Source organism: Microcaecilia unicolor, chromosome 6 (genome assembly GCF_901765095.1).
Source record: "Microcaecilia unicolor chromosome 6, aMicUni1.1, whole genome shotgun sequence".
Lineage (NCBI taxonomy): Eukaryota > Metazoa > Chordata > Amphibia > Gymnophiona > Siphonopidae > Microcaecilia > Microcaecilia unicolor.
Genome location: NC_044036.1, coordinates 111,513,035 through 111,531,452, shown reverse-complemented (window position 1 = coordinate 111,531,452; position 18,418 = coordinate 111,513,035). Strand labels below are relative to the sequence as shown.

The 18,418-nt window shown below is 41.5% G+C and overlaps 1 protein-coding gene across 5 annotated transcripts in view; it reads right to left on the bottom strand.

Moving 5' to 3' along the window:
- The window catches only part of EXTL2 (exostosin like glycosyltransferase 2), a 29,413-nt gene extending 15,628 nt beyond the window's left edge, over positions 1–13,785 (bottom strand). The window contains exons 1-4 of one of the 5 annotated variants that reach the window (XM_030207482.1): positions 13,727–13,785; positions 12,773–12,936; positions 12,190–12,270; positions 951–1,381 (exon numbers count right to left, since the gene is read on the bottom strand). In XM_030207482.1, the coding sequence (XP_030063342.1) occupies positions 951–1,381; positions 12,190–12,194 (436 nt within the window). In that variant the 5' untranslated portion in view covers positions 12,195–12,270; positions 12,773–12,936; positions 13,727–13,785. Of the gene's footprint in view, positions 1–950; positions 1,382–12,189; positions 12,271–12,772; positions 12,937–13,699 lie in introns of all 5 variants that reach the window. The other 4 variants (XM_030207481.1, XM_030207484.1, XM_030207483.1 and 1 more) reach the window with 4 other exon arrangements.
- Between the last annotated feature and the right edge of the window lie 4,633 nt (positions 13,786–18,418).

Sequence of the window (18,418 nt, the reverse complement as noted above, 5' to 3'; positions counted from 1 at the left end):
ATGACCATTACAAACAACGAAATAAATACAACAAGACAAAAAATGGAAACAACATGTACAGCATTTATATAAAAAAAATTGCAAAAGTAAGCAAAAAGTCTGCCTTAGGCAAATATAAACATGCAAACTTTCCATGCTTTCCAGAAACCCCCTGACAGAAAAGCTCCCCAACAGAAGACGACCCGCCCTCCCAACAGAAGAAAGGGCCGGACCTCCAGCCCTCCCCTGGTGGTCTAGTGCCTTCCATATCTTCAAATGACAGAGGAGGGAGTAGCACCCTTCTCCTTCCAGCACCGCATCCAAAATGGCAATGCGCTGGGTGGAGCTTCCCTACCACATTAGGGAGTTTCTCCCTTACATAGTAGGGAAGCCCCACCCAGCACATCCCAGGATACACTGGGAAGGGCAGGGTGCCACCATTTTGGAGGTGGTGCTGGAAAGAGGATGGATTGCTACTCCCTTCTTTGTCATTTGAAGGTACGGGAGGGGTCTGTGAGGGGCGCTAGACCACCAGGAAAGGGCTGGAGGTCCAGTCCTCTCTCTTCTGTCAGAAGGGGGGGTGTCTGGTGGTCCACTGGACCTGCATCCCTTGGAATGTTTGACAGCCTAGATCTGTCAAACAACTACAAGAGGACTGTGCCTTGGATGCATGCCCAGATACAATCCTCCCATAGAAGTACCCTTATGATCAGAGCTAATAGCGTGCATTAGCTTTGATCATAGGGGTATTACTACCCCGCGCTGTTCCGGCGCTAATTTTAAAGCACTGTTTGGAACAGCGTAGGGTTTAAAGATTAATTACAATAGCTTTGAGAACAGCACATGGAACCAACTACATTTAACAACAACTATTGGCTCATTTAAATTGCCAGCTGTGGACATGTTGCACTCTGCTTTTCCTTTCAAGGGCCACATGGGAAATCAAAACCCTCCAAGGCCAAGGTCCTTACCTTCCGTTTCCAGGTCTGGAAAAGGCTGGAGCCTATTCCTCATTCTGTTCACAGTCTGCTCCTGGAACAGGACTGGGATGGGGTGGGGGCCAAGGGAGTGCCATAACCCTTCAGGTGTCTTTTCCCCAATATTGTTCCATAGAACAATCACTTTGTGCAGATGGGGAACAGCTTGGTAGTGATTCAAGAGTTTCAGCAAGATGTCCGTTCGGTTGTACGTTTGCATGATCAGAGTAAATGAAGCCAGACCTGGCCTTCTGGAGGAGTCTTGCTGCCTTCTCAATACAGCAGTTCGATCCTCTTTGACATTGGGAAGCAAAGCCGTCAGGGCTCCAAGTACAAGAAGTAAGACAATGATGATTATCAAAGAGAGGCGAAGCATTCTTCCCCAGACAACTCTATGAAGAAGTTTAGAAACAGGGTAGCAACACCTTGAATAAATTAGGATAATAAATAGTTATTTACCAAATAAAGCTCATAAATATGATGTCCATAATATTTTCCATTACCTTACTCGTGGGGGAATTATGCACAAAACAGAACAATGTCAAATTTGCAAAGAATTCCCCAAGTGCACAGTATTTTAAGTGCAGCACACAGAATTTGGCTTCGGGGGGGGGGGGGGGGGTGGGAGGCTGAGTAACACTGGCTGTGTAGATCCCATCATTTGGTTTTACCCGCCCCAAAATTAGCATATTTAGAATCCACTAGAAGTTCTCCTTTTTACTTTCTTGCACTTAATGATCTTCAGGCAACTATCCACGGAGAGCTGTTGTAGAAAAAAAGTCAAAACAACTCTACAAAAAACACATTTCTGTACCTCGGCATTTGGTTGAAATGGTTCAGTGGGTCCTCTGTTTTCCTATCAGTAACTGGTGTTCCTTTTCCTTGCAAGTTAATGTTTTGTTTTAGAAATGGAAACCGCCCTAACCTATTTTAATAGATAAGGTGGTATAAAATGTTTTAATTTAAACATTAAACATTAAAGAGGGGGGAGACGGTAGTTGACCTCAGCAGCTGGAAGTGGCAGAATAAGTAATGTTGGCCATGTAAGTAAAAGGAGGAAGCTCAACAGATCAAACCTAGAGGGAAGGAGGTAGAGCTGGGAGAAGGGTAGCACCTTGGGGGATAATTGAGCAGGAGTGGGGAGACTGTAAGTCAAGGAAGTTGGGGGAGCTAAGGATGGGGAAATTAATAATTGTCCACCACTCTTACACAGTCTGTAAATACTAAAATCAGTTGCAGGACCACTCTGTCAGAGAAAATTGTACGTACTGTGTTTGAGCTGGATCGAACAGTGCATCAGGACACTCTTCAGCTGACAAATTATCATATATAGAATCAAATTATTACTGGTATTCATGGCAACATGGAGGACCCAATTTGCTTGCTTGCTTGCTTGTCTGGCTATATATACCAGAGAACAGAAAGATATATATGTTGTGCACATTGGCCTGGCATTATGGGTGACCATTCGAGGCCTCTGTCCTTCCAGTTTAAATTCAGTACAACCCCAGTCACAGGCAAACTGAAGTGGGAAAGAGATGAGGGACAGGTGGCAGGTGAATATAGATCTAACATAGTAACATAGTAAATGACGACAGATAAAGAGACCAATCTGGGCCACAGTTCTTGTTCTGCATTCCACCTTCCCCAGTCTGACCTGCTGTGGCCCTTCCCCTAACCCCCAGCACACTCCTGCCCTCACCTAACCCTCTCTGGTCTTCTTCTGCAACTACCTGCCATTTTCATTTTGTCTCTCCTCTAGCCTGCTCCAATCCTTTTGTTCCTGCCTGTTGAAGCACATTCAGGTATACTGGGTATTTCTGTCCCTGGAGGGCTCACAATCTAAGTTTCTACCCGAGGCAATGGAGGGTTAAGTTACTTGCCCAAGATCACAAGGAGCAGAAGGGATTTGAACCTACTCTAATCACTAGGCCACTCTTCCAGTCCATTGAGTTTCATACATAAATGCTAATACATTCAGGGGTCCTTTTACTAAGGTGCACTAATAGATTTAGCATGCACACTAAATATAAGATGCCTATAGGAATATAATGGGCTTCTTATCATTTAGTGCACGCTAAATCCATTAGTGCACCTTAGTAAAAGGACTCTAGATACTTCTTTAACATTCTTCTTTGGAACACCTTCTTGCATACTTTGTATATAATTTTCAATGATTATATGAACTACTAAGCTTTTAATTCTTTTATTTCACTTACGTATTTTATTGTGTATTTTTTTTTTACTTGAATTTTTATTGAATATTTTGAAATATTTCCAACATTTGAAGCATTTTGAACCATTATGTTAGACCTACCAATAAATATGTACCACTATATATAACCTTTTCCGTACATCTTTTCGTTATACTGGCTGTCCACTAACTTTTATTATCAACACTAATACATCTTGTAAACTTCACTCCATTCTCTTTTTGCAGTTCCCTCCATCCATGTTCCATGCTATACTATGCCCAGCATTATTGTACATCTTCCCGTTCACAGGTGGTGGGATCAATTTCACCCCCCTATCCACCCCCTCCCTCCCCCTTTATTGTGTATATTTATTGGTTTATTGTTTGCCTTTTTATTTGTGATTTATAGACACATTGACCCCTGAAGCAGGCATTTGTGCCAAAACAGTTCCATGGTGGGTCCATGCGTAGGACTGTCACTTTCTGGTAGACTCTATATTGCAGTTGGACAGACAACAGCTCCACTCTATTGTGAATTTACTGATATAATCATACACCTTGGATATTATTAAAGCATTATTGGCCTTTTTTTTAACTGGTGCCTCTTTACTCTCATATTGAAAACATGTGGTTTCTCTCTACTCCTACTGACTTCACTGCTGGTTTGACGTACAGTATTTTGTTGTCTCCCGTTTTGTTTTAGATATGCATATATCAACACAAACATTTATCTCAGAAATGTCCAAGTCCCCATTTTACAAAGCCAGGATATGCATGTCTCACACCCAAGTGGATGCAAATGGCAAGGGTGAATGGCCTGGACACGTTTAGGATGGGATAAGGTTTTGGCTTGTTCATAGACATTTTATTCCTACTTCAGAAGGGTACTAAATGTCTGTCCTAAAAGATCAATGTTTGGAATTATACTTGCTCTTGTGCAGGCTTAGGATTTAGGGGGTCTTTTACAAAGATGTGGTAGCATTTTTAGCGTGCGCTAAATGCTAGAGACGCTCAGAGGAATATATGGGAGTCTCTAGCGTTTAGCACACATTTTTAGCACACGCTAAAAATGCTAGCGCACCTTTGTAAAAGGACCCCTTAGTGACCAGCACTCCACTGAAAGGATTAGAGGAGGTTGCCCTCTTATGTTTCAACATTTTTATTGATGGCTCAACATGTTAAACATAGCCAGCAAACCAAGTAGCAGTACTTGGTTAAACATATAACAATCCAAGTAGCAGTACATACCGGCAATTGTTAAAATACTATAATTCTACATCAAAATGTTCAATTTTCTCCCTTCCCCACCCTAACCATTCCCCCCCCCCCCCCCCCCCCATTTAGTAACATTCCAGCATGTTAGGTGGTGCCATCCGGCACATCAACAGTCTCTATGGTGAATTCAAAAAAAGGAGAACCATGTTGCCATTGAGTAGCAAGATTAACAATACCTCCCTCCCTCCCACCAAACCCCACCCCACCCCCACTCCAGAAAGGAATAGACCTCCAATATCCTCAACTTCTTAACGTCTAATTCCAACCAATTGGGAACGCACCCAAAGAGGCTGCCCTCTTAATCCCCCCCAGTGGTTTTTCACCCCCCCCCCCCCCCCAAAAAAAAAAATCAAAACTGGAAAAGGATACCAGTGTCTGGGACAGAACTGGAAAAATACATGTTCAGATTTCTAAAATGGCAAAGACAAACATGTTTTATGTGCTGGGTTTCAACCTGTGGACTTTTTCTAAGTCAGCAGATTCTGTTCTAAAACACTACAGAAACTTGAGGCTTCCTCACTGTGACGTCCTGTCTAAAATGGGAGTGCACAGAAATATTCCAATCAAAATAACTATCGTATAATGGATTACCATCACTCAATAAGCAAAAGAGGGTATAGACTGATATTAAACAATAAAATAAAAACTTGGGTTGAATCATCATAATCCGAAAAGGAAATATATGCATATCAACAAATTCAACACAAATTCTTCAAAGGCTTAATTTAAGATTTAGGAAAGTATCAATTATAAAAAAATAGCAAGGCCATTTATGCAGAATTCTTCAATATTTTAGATAAAATCTATTACATTTATAACCTGCTGTGGTAGAACAGTGAGTTTTTTAAGCCCATAAAAGTGCCTGAATTATTTCCTGAAGTGTATTTTCTCTAGTTTGGCCAGAAGGTGGTGTGTGCATGTTTGTTTTGAAGCCACTGCAGAACCAAGAAGGTTTTCTTTGTCTAAGCCTTTTGGACAGGCACCCTGCCACGCTTGAAACACCAATAACAAAAGTTTAAATTCAATACACTGCGCCATAGGCAACCAAGGCAACAACCTCAACCGAGGCGTAATATGCACCTCCCAACCGAAACTTTAAAGAACCCATGCAGCAGTTATGTGTAACCTGCAAGGCCCACAAAATTGTATGTGGCAAACCACACAACGAAGTATTACAATAATCAAAAGAAGGTGACACATAACTCTGCAGCACAGTGCGAAAATTCTCCACGGAAATAAGTGTCCGAAGTCTATCAAAAAGAGGCTCCATATTTCTCAAATAAAGTCATTTTACCTCGCAATATACGAGTTAATTTTTCCATTGTAACTGTATTCATTGGAGCAATTAGGTACCGATTGTCACTTCCAAAATTTTGCAACACCACAATGGGCTGCCAGAATAAACCTACCATTTTTTTCTTCATTATATGCCAGGTAAACAAGCATAACTAGAAAGCCCAGCTGACTGATTCTGGGCCAATTCATGACTGCAGTAGCACAGTTACTCCTCCATGAGCCAAAAAGTGCCAGTGTCCAGACACGTGTTTGCCCTAGCCTGAAGGCTTAATAAAACAGGTAAGAAATACTCTACTTGTAGATGAGTTGTCATCAGACTTATCGAAGTAGCAGTACAGTGGGGTGTAATCTCTTCTGCTGTGCCTTAGCGTGTTTTCTCATCATCAGTCTATCACCTTACTTGCCTTTTGTCTCAAGGCTATTTTTGATTAATCTCTTGTATAAAATGAAAATGAAAGGTACACACTCCTTATATTTTTATAATCTTTTTCTATATATTAACGTTTGTCTCTTTAGTTCTGCAGTGCCTAATTCTCTCTTGTAATACTGTATCTTTTCAGATCAAGAGTATTCTTGTAAAATTGTTTAATTAAATAAATAAACTACATAGCAAGTATATGTGAGATATATATCATGTATATTTAAATACCTTGGAAAATCATTATGGGCTGGATTCTGTATAAGGTGCGGCAAGTAGCACATGCTAAATTGTGCACACGGCCAATTTGTGCATGCTACTCAATTGAGTTACAGGCCAATTAGTCATGATATTTGGCCAATAGCAACCAATTATCATTACTAATCGGCAATATCTGGACTTTACGTGCACTTTTTTTTAGGCATATTCTAAAAAGAGGTGAACATAAATTCCAACGTGCCTTGCTAAAAACGGAGCAAAGCCATGGGAGGATTGTAGGCCTGTTGGGACATCAATCAAATTTATGCACAGTGTTATAAAATTCAGGGGAAAGCAAGTACATTTAGGTGCGAGCATTTACACCAGGTTTTCAGTGGCTCTGCCCAAACGTATGCGCATTTCCCCATCCTATGCACTATTCTATAAACCGCATCTTACTGTAGACGCAGCTTATAGAATAGCATTACACGCTTATTCCAATGTACCTACATTTTAGACATCATATATAGAATCTGACCCTATATACAGATGTATCTCATGCATATTCATTGTCACATTCCTGAAAATTCAACTGGTTAGATGTGTCTCCAGGACAAGGGTTAGGAAATACTGGTGTAGTGAATACTACAAACTATATAGTATAAAGTTGAGAGGGTGAAATGCACATTCAAAGACCAAGCAAGCGGGATTTAAGAGTTGCCGTGCCTTTGAAAAGTTACTTTTTATGGGAAAAAAACCCTTCAGAAGTGACATCTACTGCAAAGTGAAGATTAATTTAATTTAGCTTATTAGTCTTTATATATACTGCCTGGAAAGGGGGAATCAAAGAGATTTACATCATAGTTTGAAGGAAAACATTTTTAAAAAATCAGTTAGGATCAACCACATAGATCTGATAGATAACCTAAATATTGTCCTATTCTACAGACCACCAGGCAACTGGAAAGAAAGTCAGTCACAATTTACGGATTTCATATCGAATACCTGTGTATCTAACGCCAATATAATAATAACCGGAGACATAAATATACACCTAGAAGACCCTAACGCAACCAATGCACGTGAATGCAAAGACTTCCTCCAGTTATGGGACCTTAAATGGCCCAGCATGCAAGTCACCCACGAAAAAGGTCACACAATTGATCTTATCACATACAAATTATCCTCAGACTTAAATATCACAATATCAGACACAAAGTGGACAGAGATACCATGGTCAGATCACTACAAACTAAACTTTAACTTACAATGGCGGAAAAAAGGTACACAACCCAAACAAGAACCCAGAACCTATATGACGAGAGGCCAAATTGACCCTACGACATTCTGGCAAAAGATATACAGTGATGAATGGACAATGCAGACAGACTCTAAACACTTCCTTCAAAACTGGGACGACAGATGTAAGAACACACTAGACAAAATTGCACCATTACAACAAAAGACCACACGAAGAAAAAACTCAATACCATGGTTCAATGAAGAACTAAAAATACTAAAAACACAGGTTAGAAGACTTGAACGGATGTGGAAGGAAAGGAAAGACGAACAGACACTAAATGAATGGAAACAACAACAAAGAAAATACAAATACACAATAAGGCAAACCAAAAGAGCATACTATAGAACCAAAATAGGACCTAACTACAAAGACGCTCACAAGTTATACCAAATCGTAAATAAATTAATAGACACTACACCAATTACAACAACCAGCACAGACATCCCAACGGCACATGACCTTGCCAAGTACTTCAACGAGAAAATTATAAAATTACGGTCCACGTTACCACTCAACACCACTGACCACGAAAAATTTATGGACTGCATGGACCCAACCCCTGGTGAATACCCAGCGGATCGAATTTGGAATAGCTTCGATCTATTAACCGAAAACACTATTTCTCAAGCAATCAACAAATTTTCCAAAACCCACTCCAAATTAGACACTTGTCCTAGCTATCTAATAAGGTCCGCCCCCAAACGCTTCATAACAGAACTCACAAGACACCTGAACTACATGCTGCAACATGGACTCTTCCCCAAAGACAAAGGAAACATATTACTCACACCGATACCCAAAGACCTAAAGAAAAAATTAAACGACACGACCTATTATCGACCAGTGGCATCCATCCCCCTGATTGTCAAAATAATGGAAAGTATGGTAACACAACAACTTGCCAACTACTTAGATAAATTCAAAATATTACATGAATCACAATCAGGATTCCGATCCAACCATAGTACAGAAACAGTGATAACTACCCTCATAACCAAATTCAAACAACTAATAGCAACCGGACACAGTGTGCTGCTCCTTCAATTCGACATGTCTAGCGCGTTTGACATGGTTAGCCACCAAATACTCTCGAACATCCTAGACTACTTTGGGATTGGAGGAAACGTACTAAAATGGTTCCAAGGGTTCCTAGAAGCTAGAACCTACCAAGTGACCTCAAAATCAAAAACGTCAATACCATGGACACCAGAATGTGGTTCCACAAGGATCACCGTTGTCACCAACCTTATTCAACCTAATGATGACACCTCTAGCTAAATCGCTATCCAACCAAGGCCTTAACCCGTACATCTATGCAGATGATGTCACGATATATATCCCATTCAAGCATGGCCTAACAGAAATTACAAAAGAAATCCAACATAGCCTCCAAATAATGAATTCATGGGCGGATGCATTTCAATTGAAACTAAACGCAGAAAAGACACAATGAGGCATATTTTCAAAGCACTTTGGGAGGCTAAGTTCCATAGGTTTCTATGGAACTTTGGGAGGCTAAGTGCTTTGAAAATGAGCCTCAATGTCTCATCTTATCTTCACAATACAACTCAAATAAAAACAATACTATAAACACTCTAAACTATACTCTCCCGGTCTCTGACAGCCTGAAAATTCTGGGAGTTACGATTGACCGTAATCTCACACTAGAAGACCATGCGAAAAATACAACAAAGAAAATGTTCTTCTCCACGTGGAAACTTAAAAGAATCAAACCTTATTTCCCAAGGGACATATTCCGCAGCCTAGTACAATCAATGGTGCTGAGCCACTTAGACTACTGTAACGCAATTTACGCAGGTTGTAAAGAACAAATCATTAAGAAGCTGCAAACAGCCCAAAATACAGCAGCTAGACTCATATTCGGGAAAGCAAAATACAAAAGTGCCAAACCCCTAAGAAAAAAACTACACTGGCTCCCTCTAAAAGAACGAATTGCGTTCAAAGTATGTACCATGGTCCACAAAATTATACATGACAGACCTTATAGACTTGCCTGCTAGGAACGCAAAAAGATCAGCATGTACGTTCCTCAACCTCCATTACCCCAAATGCAAAGGATAAAAATACAAGTCCGCTTACGCAACCAGCCTTCTCCTACATTTGCACGCAGCTATGGAACGCGCTTCCGAAGACCATAAAGACAACGCAAGAGTTAACCATCTTCCAAAAACTACTGAAAACTGACTTATTCAAGAAGGCATACAACAAACAACCGTCCTAATTACCAAACAATAAGAATGAAGATTAAGATTGGACCGACCCTAATCACGCGACCGAGCAAACTCAATGACCTTAATGAACAAATAAGACCACTTCTAATCTAATATCGACTACTATGCAACCACAAAATGCCGACTAACCTCACCGCCATACACTAATACTCTCACCCTAAAGTCCTCACCTGAGCAACTACATAATGCAGACACCTACACAAGATCACAATGTATTCTTCTACCATGTATGTACGCACTTGATTGCAAAACCATGTGCATATTTGTAGTCCGGAATGGCAATCGCCATTACGGCAAATGTAAGCCACATTGAGCCTGCAAATAGGTGGGAAAATGTGGGATACAAATGCTACAAATAAATAAATAAATAAGCTTAAAAATAAATAGCATATACCATGTAAAATGCAGGCAACGAGAAAGACAAACAACAAAACAGAAGGGCAGCCTTCAGGGAGTATTAGGGAAATCCAGAAGAGCTCTAAAGTTTGCTTTAATTTATTTATTTGGATTTATGGCATCCATATTTCTAAAGTTCTCTATGAAACTGTCTGTTTGGAAATCTTGTAAAAATAAATTAAAAAAAAAACAACAAAACCAAACCATTTTGAATCCATTCACTATCCCAGTGTTTCTCAAGCCACTCCTGAAGTAGCCACTAGCCAGTCTGGTTTTATGATATCCAAAATGCATTTGCATGCATATTCATTGCAGATCTCCTTAAAAAGAAATTGACTCGGAGGTTACTCCAGGACTGGTTTGAGAAACACTGCTCTAGTCTACCCCTCTGCCCCACTCTGAGAATAGCCAAGAACACACAACTATATACCAAAAAAGTTTAACTGACAGGAAATGACATTATGTGACAAGGCTGAAGCCGTAGCTGCCATCTTGATACTCTCAAACCAAAACAAACTATTGGTCCACGCCAAGCCATGGAAACAGTCCTTATTTCTAATATGGGCAAAGCACACTCCCGCCGTCTCCTGACAATTAAACCTTCTTGCTCCATACACTGCAGTATTTATAGTCTTATTGCTTCCAATTAATACCCTCATCAGAGGCAGAAAGATAGGCAGGACTAGGTGGCAAAAAAAACAGAGCTGGCCTAAACACTCCCCTCAGAAACAGGGCCACAGCGCAGTGGGATTGCCCACTGGCTCCAAACTCACTGGATGGGGACAGTCTAGACTTGGTTTTACTCTATCACATGTAATCTTGCTTTTGTTACTACTACTAATCATTTCTGTATTGCTACATATGCAGCGCTGTACACAAAACATGTATGGAACAGTCCCTGCTAGACACAGATTACAATCTATTCAAGACAGAAAAACATAAATAAGGGATTAGGAAGTTATTTATTGTGAGAATGATGAAACCAAACATGGACAGTGAACAGATGAATAGGAGGTTAAGAGTTAAAAGAAGCCTCAAAAAGGTGGTCTTAGCCTACATTTGAACAGGGCCAGATATGGAGCAAGACATACCAACTTATGAAGTCTACTCTAAACATATAGAGCAGAAAGGTAACAGGAACAGAGTCTGGAGTTGGTAAGGAGAAGGGTCAGAGTGATTTACCAGATGCATGGCGTTTCTGGAGGAGGGAGGGGTGTAGGAAAAGAGAGGAGAGACACTGAGGAGCTGCAGAATTAATTCACTTGTAAGACAGTAAAAGGAGTTTGAACTGTGTGTGGGAAAATGGATAGGAAGTCAATGAAGTGACTTGAGGAGAAGGCTAGGAAGACAAGTCATGCTGTAGAATTTTAACAGATTGAAGAGGACAGAGATAGTTTAGTGGGAGATCTGTGAGAAGCAAGTTGCAGTAGTCTAAGCATGAGGTGATGAGACTATGGATAAGGGTTTTGGTAGTGTGCTCAGACAGGATGGGTCAAACTCTGGTGATGTTATAGAGAAAGAAACAACTGGCCTTAGCAGTCTGTTGGATATGTGCAGAGAGAGATGAGTCAAAAATAACCCCAAGCTTATGAACTGAGGAGACGGGGAGGATGCGAGAGTTATCCACAGAAATAATGAAGAAAGAGGAGAGGTGAGTTTAGGGGGAAAGATAAGAAGTTCAAGTCTTGGCCAGTTCTAGGAGTATAATTAGGAAATCAGAACTATAAGCCCCATGCATGCAACGAATTAAACTCAGGACAGGATCGATACTGCCAGAGATTCTGGAGCCAACTGGCATCCCTCCTGAGAAACATGACTGAAAACCAGTAACAATTAAAAACAGTTTAAAAATACCATTACAGTGGGATGGAGGCACATTATTTCTTCCTCTTCTAACTTACCTCATTTATGACAGCAATTTGGACTTCTTCTTGCAGAACCACTTGACTTAGTTGGAAAGCTACTTTATATTACCTCTTGATCTGTTCGTAGAAAGGCAGGATAAAAGAAGGAATCATTTTGTAATTAAACCATCAAAAATCTATTAACCCTTCTTGTACCATGTAATTTAAAACAACAGACCCAACAAAATAATTTAGAAAACCTCAGCTGACACTTCATACACAGAAAATTATTATGTTCGCCCCATGTCATGTTATCTTTTTTTATCCCTTAGGAAGTATTTAAATTCTGAAGGTTTCTGAAGCTGTTAGTCACTCCCATCATCATAAATTTATGCAAATCATTTAATTTTAATTGATTCAATTATAACCCCTTTGCTTTCAACCAACATACAGTGCAGGATACAATAAAATATTTACAACATAAATCAACAACTCTTCCTCCCCTACCTATAGAAATCACTCATCCCCACTAACAGGAATAATACTAAGTAAGGGAACAGGGGATGGGACTTGATATACCGCATTTCTGTGGTTACAATCAAAGCGGTTTACATATTATATACAGATACTTATTTTGTACCTTAGGCAATGGAGAGTTAAGTGACTTGCCCAGAGTCACAAGGCGTTGCACTGAGAATTTAACCCAGTTAATCAGGATGAAAGCCCGCTGCTCTAATCACTCTAGGGAACTCCTTCACTCTGGATGCCCTCAGTAGAAACTTCTTCAATTCATGTATCCAAGGCCTGGTAATTTATAGTGAGTTTAGTACCATAACTTATTATTTTGAAACGTTGGTTCCCATAGGACTATTTTTTTTAACTTAGTGTCCTGCTTAGAAAAGTCTATACCTACTTCCAGCTGAGCCAGCATGAAATGTATCCTTTACTGATTAACTCATTAATGCCAGCTCTGTGGGTGCAATGAATGCTTGACCACCCCCAATACTAAGGAAACTTTGTTTTGTTTTATTTCTATTTATTGTCATCGTGATATTACTGTGTACAGCGTTTAAACTGTCCCAATCAAGCTTTAAAAAAGACGCCCTCTTATTCCCAAAGCTGCTTTCGACTACCGAAAAACTTTAAGTTAAATTAACTCACAGGAATTTAGAGCATATCATAGGGAAATGCAAACTAACAAATCCTCATATGCACCTGAATAAAACTACAACCTCAATCTTCCCTTACAATCTAATCATCGCTTTACATGGATTGTGTTCAAAATCTTTTATTGCAGTGTGCTAACACTGCACAATACGTTTGAAAACAAAGAAGCAAATATAACTCTCCCGCTTTATCAGAATTCATTTTGATGAACAGAAAATAACACAAAAGATACCGTCCAGCATCAACATAACTTCATCAGTTTATACAGCACGAAACGTTCTTGTAATCCTTATGGTTTGCAACTAAGAAGGATTGCCCTGCAGCTTTATGTATAATAAATCAAAACAACTTTCATTTTCTTTCTATATCTTATCTATAAATCTCTCAGTAATAGACTCACACAGAGCAATCATAGATTTCCCCTTACTTCGAAGTTACCAAGTTCAGTGTTCTGAGGACTTCCTGTCTGCTGTTCCCACTCCCAGCATGCTCCGTTTTGTAGTTTCTAGGCTCAGGAGTAAAGAGAATTTCTAGGCAGAGGATAATGCTGCAGGAGCACGACGAAGTATGTGCAGTAGCAGTGTCAGCTTGGTTTTAACCATAATATGCGACTACATCCGTTTTGTGGTCCTTAAGATAGAGATTTGTGTGTATACTTAAGAAAAGGATGGTTTTAAAATAAAGCATGATTTCTTTTGTGTTTTGTTCCATTAAATAAAAGCAACTTACAAATGAGATTTTACGCATTGCTTCTAGGACAGGGGTTCTCAGCTCAGTCCTTGGGACACACCTAGCCAGTCTGTATTTCGTGATAACCAAAATGAATATACATAAGATAAATCTGCATACAATGGAGGTAGAACTTGCAAATATATTTCATGTACGTTCATTGTGGATATCCTGAAAACCGTGATGTGTCTGGAGGACTGGGTAGAGAACCCATGTTCTAGGATAAAGTGCTAGTTTGATCTCTCAGCTTCATGATTTCGGATTTGGATGAACATAATACAAACAGCAACCAAAGCCGCCTTACTCTGCTAGTATGCTTCTACCACAGTAGTTGCCAAACCTGGTCCTGGAGGCACCCCAGCCAGTCAAGTTTTCAGGATATCCTCAATGAACATTCTTGAGAGAGATCTGCATGCAGTGTAGGCAGTGCATGCAGATCTCTCTCATGGATATTCATTGTGGACATCCTGAAAACCTGACTGGCTGGGGTGTCTCCAGGATCAGGTTTGGGAACCACAGTGCTACCAGAAAAACTATTTCACCTTTCACACCATTATCCTACCCAGTTCTGTTCTTAGATTTACATACCATCTTATTCCTCCATAAAGAGATCCAACAATACTTGTATCACATAAAACTTGAGGACTGGATTGGGAATGGCTGTTCTACACTCATGGAGAAAATCTCTCTCTGGTTCTTTAATCTGGAAGGTAATCTTTTATTTTCCCAGGGATCCTCATATCCCCCCACTGGAAAACCCAGCATGGTGTGTAGGACTGCACCTTTCCCTGGAATAGCGACTGGATTTATTTTATAAATTACCCAGTTTCAGGAAGAAGACTTTTAGGCTAGTTCTGGTTTTGAACGTACATCCCTAATCTAATCAGTTGCTTATATGCTGCACAAATCCCAGAGTGAAGTTGAAGGCAGATTACAAAGCAATCTACATTGTCTGGGAGGGGAGAGAGGGGAAAATGGGTGGGGGAGAGGCTTTAAAGGGACAGTGTGTGTTTATAGGAGTTAGACTTTGTCAAACAGGAGGGTTTTCAATGTTTTGCGGAGATGCATATAGTTCGATTCGGATCTGATTGTGTCAGATAGAGAGTACCATTCAGAGATGGCAAGAAAGGAGAGCATGGAGTTCATCTGACATTTACATTTTTAGTTTTTTACTTGAGGGAACTGTAGTAGCATACTGTCTTTGATTCTAGTGGAATTGTAGTGGCAGCATAGGAGCCAACTTTTCATAATGATTGGGGATGCTGAATTTCTTAACAGGTGGTGCGTTTACACCCCCCCCCCCCCCCCCCCCGATACCTTAAAATCCTGTCTGCTGCAGTCTTCACCTGGGCAGTGGCAGCACCACTCATGGGCTGCCTGCAACCTGCACCAGGACTTCTTCCCTGAGCAGTCCTGCCCCTCAGTCCCCCTGTACCGTGCAAATATAAAGACAGCAGATGCAAATTTCAAAAACTGACATATTTCAATGACTATACTATAGGTTAACAAATACAAATAAAATGGAAAATATAATATCATTTTATTGGACTAAATACATTTTTTCAATTAGCTTTCAGAGGCCAAAACCTCTTTCCTCAGGTCAGGACAGTATACTGCTGTTATGGTATTCTGTTTTGACATTAGTAAAAAATGTATTAAAATTAGGCCAATAAAGATATCACCATATTTCCATTTTCTGAATTTATCGACACAGCTACCACACTACTTTATCCTAAAATAAAAATAAAATTCATTTTCCTACCTTTGCTATCTGGCCGTTTACTGTTCCTAATTGTGTTGGTCCCAGTCTCTTGTTTCTTCTTTCCTCAATCTCTTCTTAACTCTCCCCCCCTTTCCATCCAGCATCTGCCCCCTCTCCATCCAGTGTCTGCCCCTCCCCCTCTCCCCCCTTTCCATCCAGCATCTGACTCTTCTCTCTCCTCACTTCCATACAGGGTCTCTCCTCTTTTTCTTCCTCTTCCATCCACATCTGACCCCTCTCTCTCCTCATTTCCATCCACTCAGGCTCCTCGCTCTCACCAGTTTCATCCAGCATCTGCATTCTCTCTCTCCCTTCCATCTGACATCTATCCCCTCTCTCCCCCTCTAATGTCTGTCCCTCTTCTCCCCCTTTCCATCTGACATCTGTCCCCTCTCTCCCCCTCATCCAGTGTCTGTCCCTCCTCTCCCCCTACATCCACCGTCTGTCACCTCTCTCTCCCTTCCATCCGACATCTGTACCCACTCTCCCACTCATGCAGTGACTGTCCCTCCTCTCCCCACTACATCCAGCATCTGCTACTTCTCTCCTCCCATCCAGCATCTGTCCCCCCTCCCTCCTCAATCCAGCATCTGTCCCCCCTCCGTCTAGCATTTGTCTCATATCTCCTTCCTCCCATCGCACATCTGTTCCTCCTCCCCCTCCACTCTGCATCCAGCGTCTGCCCCATCCCCCCTCCATCCAGAGTCTGCCCTTTTTTCAGCCCCCCCAACATCCAGCATCTAACCTCTATCTCCCCTCTCCACCGGACACCCCCACTGTCACTGGCACACCAGGCTCTCCCCACTGCCACCCACACCCAATACCTCTCTGCTGCTGCTGCTGCTGCTGCTGCTGCTGCTGCTGCTGCTGCTGCTGCTGTTGTTTCAGCAGTGGCGGGAAAAAAAAGAGAAAAAGATTGCGGGGTCCAGATAGTCCAAGATTATTGAACCTATTTAGTAGTAGGTTGTGGTCTATGGCGTCAAAGGCTGCAGAGATGTCATACTGGAGCAGGATAATCTGTTTGCCTTTAGCTTGGCAGTCTTTGACAATGGAGATTAGTGTCAACAAAAGAGTTTCTGTGCTATGTTGAGGCCTGAAGCCAAATTGTGTGGGTTGGTAACAGGAAACTTTCTTGATGTATTTGGACAGGCAGAGAACTAGGATGCATCAGCGAGATGCTATTTTAGGAAGCAGTAGCTGTAGGTTGCCACAGGTGATGGGTTCGAAGGTGCTCCACTGTCGGTCTGTGGAGATGTGAACAGTAGAGCCATCTTTCATGGGTGATGGGGAGGGATCAGGTGGTGGCATTTGCTTGTTGTTGAGTCCCCAATTCTATCCAATGAAATCAGTTCTGCAGGTCCTCTATAATTAATCATGATGTCTGTCAAAATCCAGGACTCCAGAATCTTCCTTCTGGAGCTAGATAACTTGACAGCTCTGATTTTAACTCAAGAAAGCCTTATGTAAATAAATGTCAGCTATTCCTATTTTAACAGCACTAAAAGAGTCCCTTTAAAGGAGCAATTCATGGGTTAAATTAAAAAATAAATATCTTTATTCTAGTTTATTGACATAAAGGATAACAAACAAACAAAAAAATACAGGGCCCCCTTTACCAAGCTGAGGCAAAATGGGGCCTGTGCTGGTGTTGGCACGTGTTTTTGAAATTAGCGTGTGCTAATGCTAGAGACACCCATTTATTCCTATGGGTATCTTTACTGTTAGCACAAGCTAAAAACGCTAGCATGCCTATATCGCATGGCTTAGTAATCAGAGCCCTTAGACTTACAAAGTTCCATAGGTTACTAACAGGCTTATTTTCGAAAAAGAAGGGCGCCCATCTTCTGACACAAATCGGGAGATGGGCGTCCTTCTCTCAGGGTTGCCCAAATTGGCATAATCGAAAGCTGATTTTGGGCATCCTCAACTGCTTTCCATCGCGGGGACAGGGGTGTGTCAGCATCGTCACGAAGGTGGGATTGGGGTGTGCTTAAGAGATGGGTGTTCTTGGCAGATAATGGAAAAAAGAAGGGCATCCCTGATGCGCACTTGGGCGACTTTACTTGGTCCATTTTTTCTTGTGACCAAGCCGTGAAAAGGTGCCCGAACTGACCAGATGACCACCAGAGGGAATCGGGGATGACCTCCCCTTATTCCCCCAGTGGTCACCAACCCCCTTCCACCCTAAAAATTTTTTTTTTTTTTTTGCCAGCCTCAAATGTCATACCCAGCTCCATGACAGCAGTATGCAGGTCCCTGGAGCAGTTTTAATGGGTGCAGTGCACTTCAGCCAGGCGGACCCAGGCCCACCCCCCACCTGTTACACTTGTGGTGGTAAATGTGAGCCCTCCAAAACCCACCCGAAACCCACTGTACCCACATGTAGGTGCCCCCCTTCACCCCTTAGGGCTATGGTAGTGGTGTACAGTTGTGGGGAGTGGATTTTGAGGGGGGTTGGGGGCCTCAGCACCCAAGGTAAGGGAGCTATGTACCTGGGAGCAATTTCTGAAGGCCACTGCAGTGCCCCCTAGTGTGCCTGGTTGGTATCCTGGCATGTGAGGGGGACCAGTGCGCTATGTATTCTGGCTCCTCCCACGACCAAAGGGCTTGGATTTGGTTGTTTTTGAG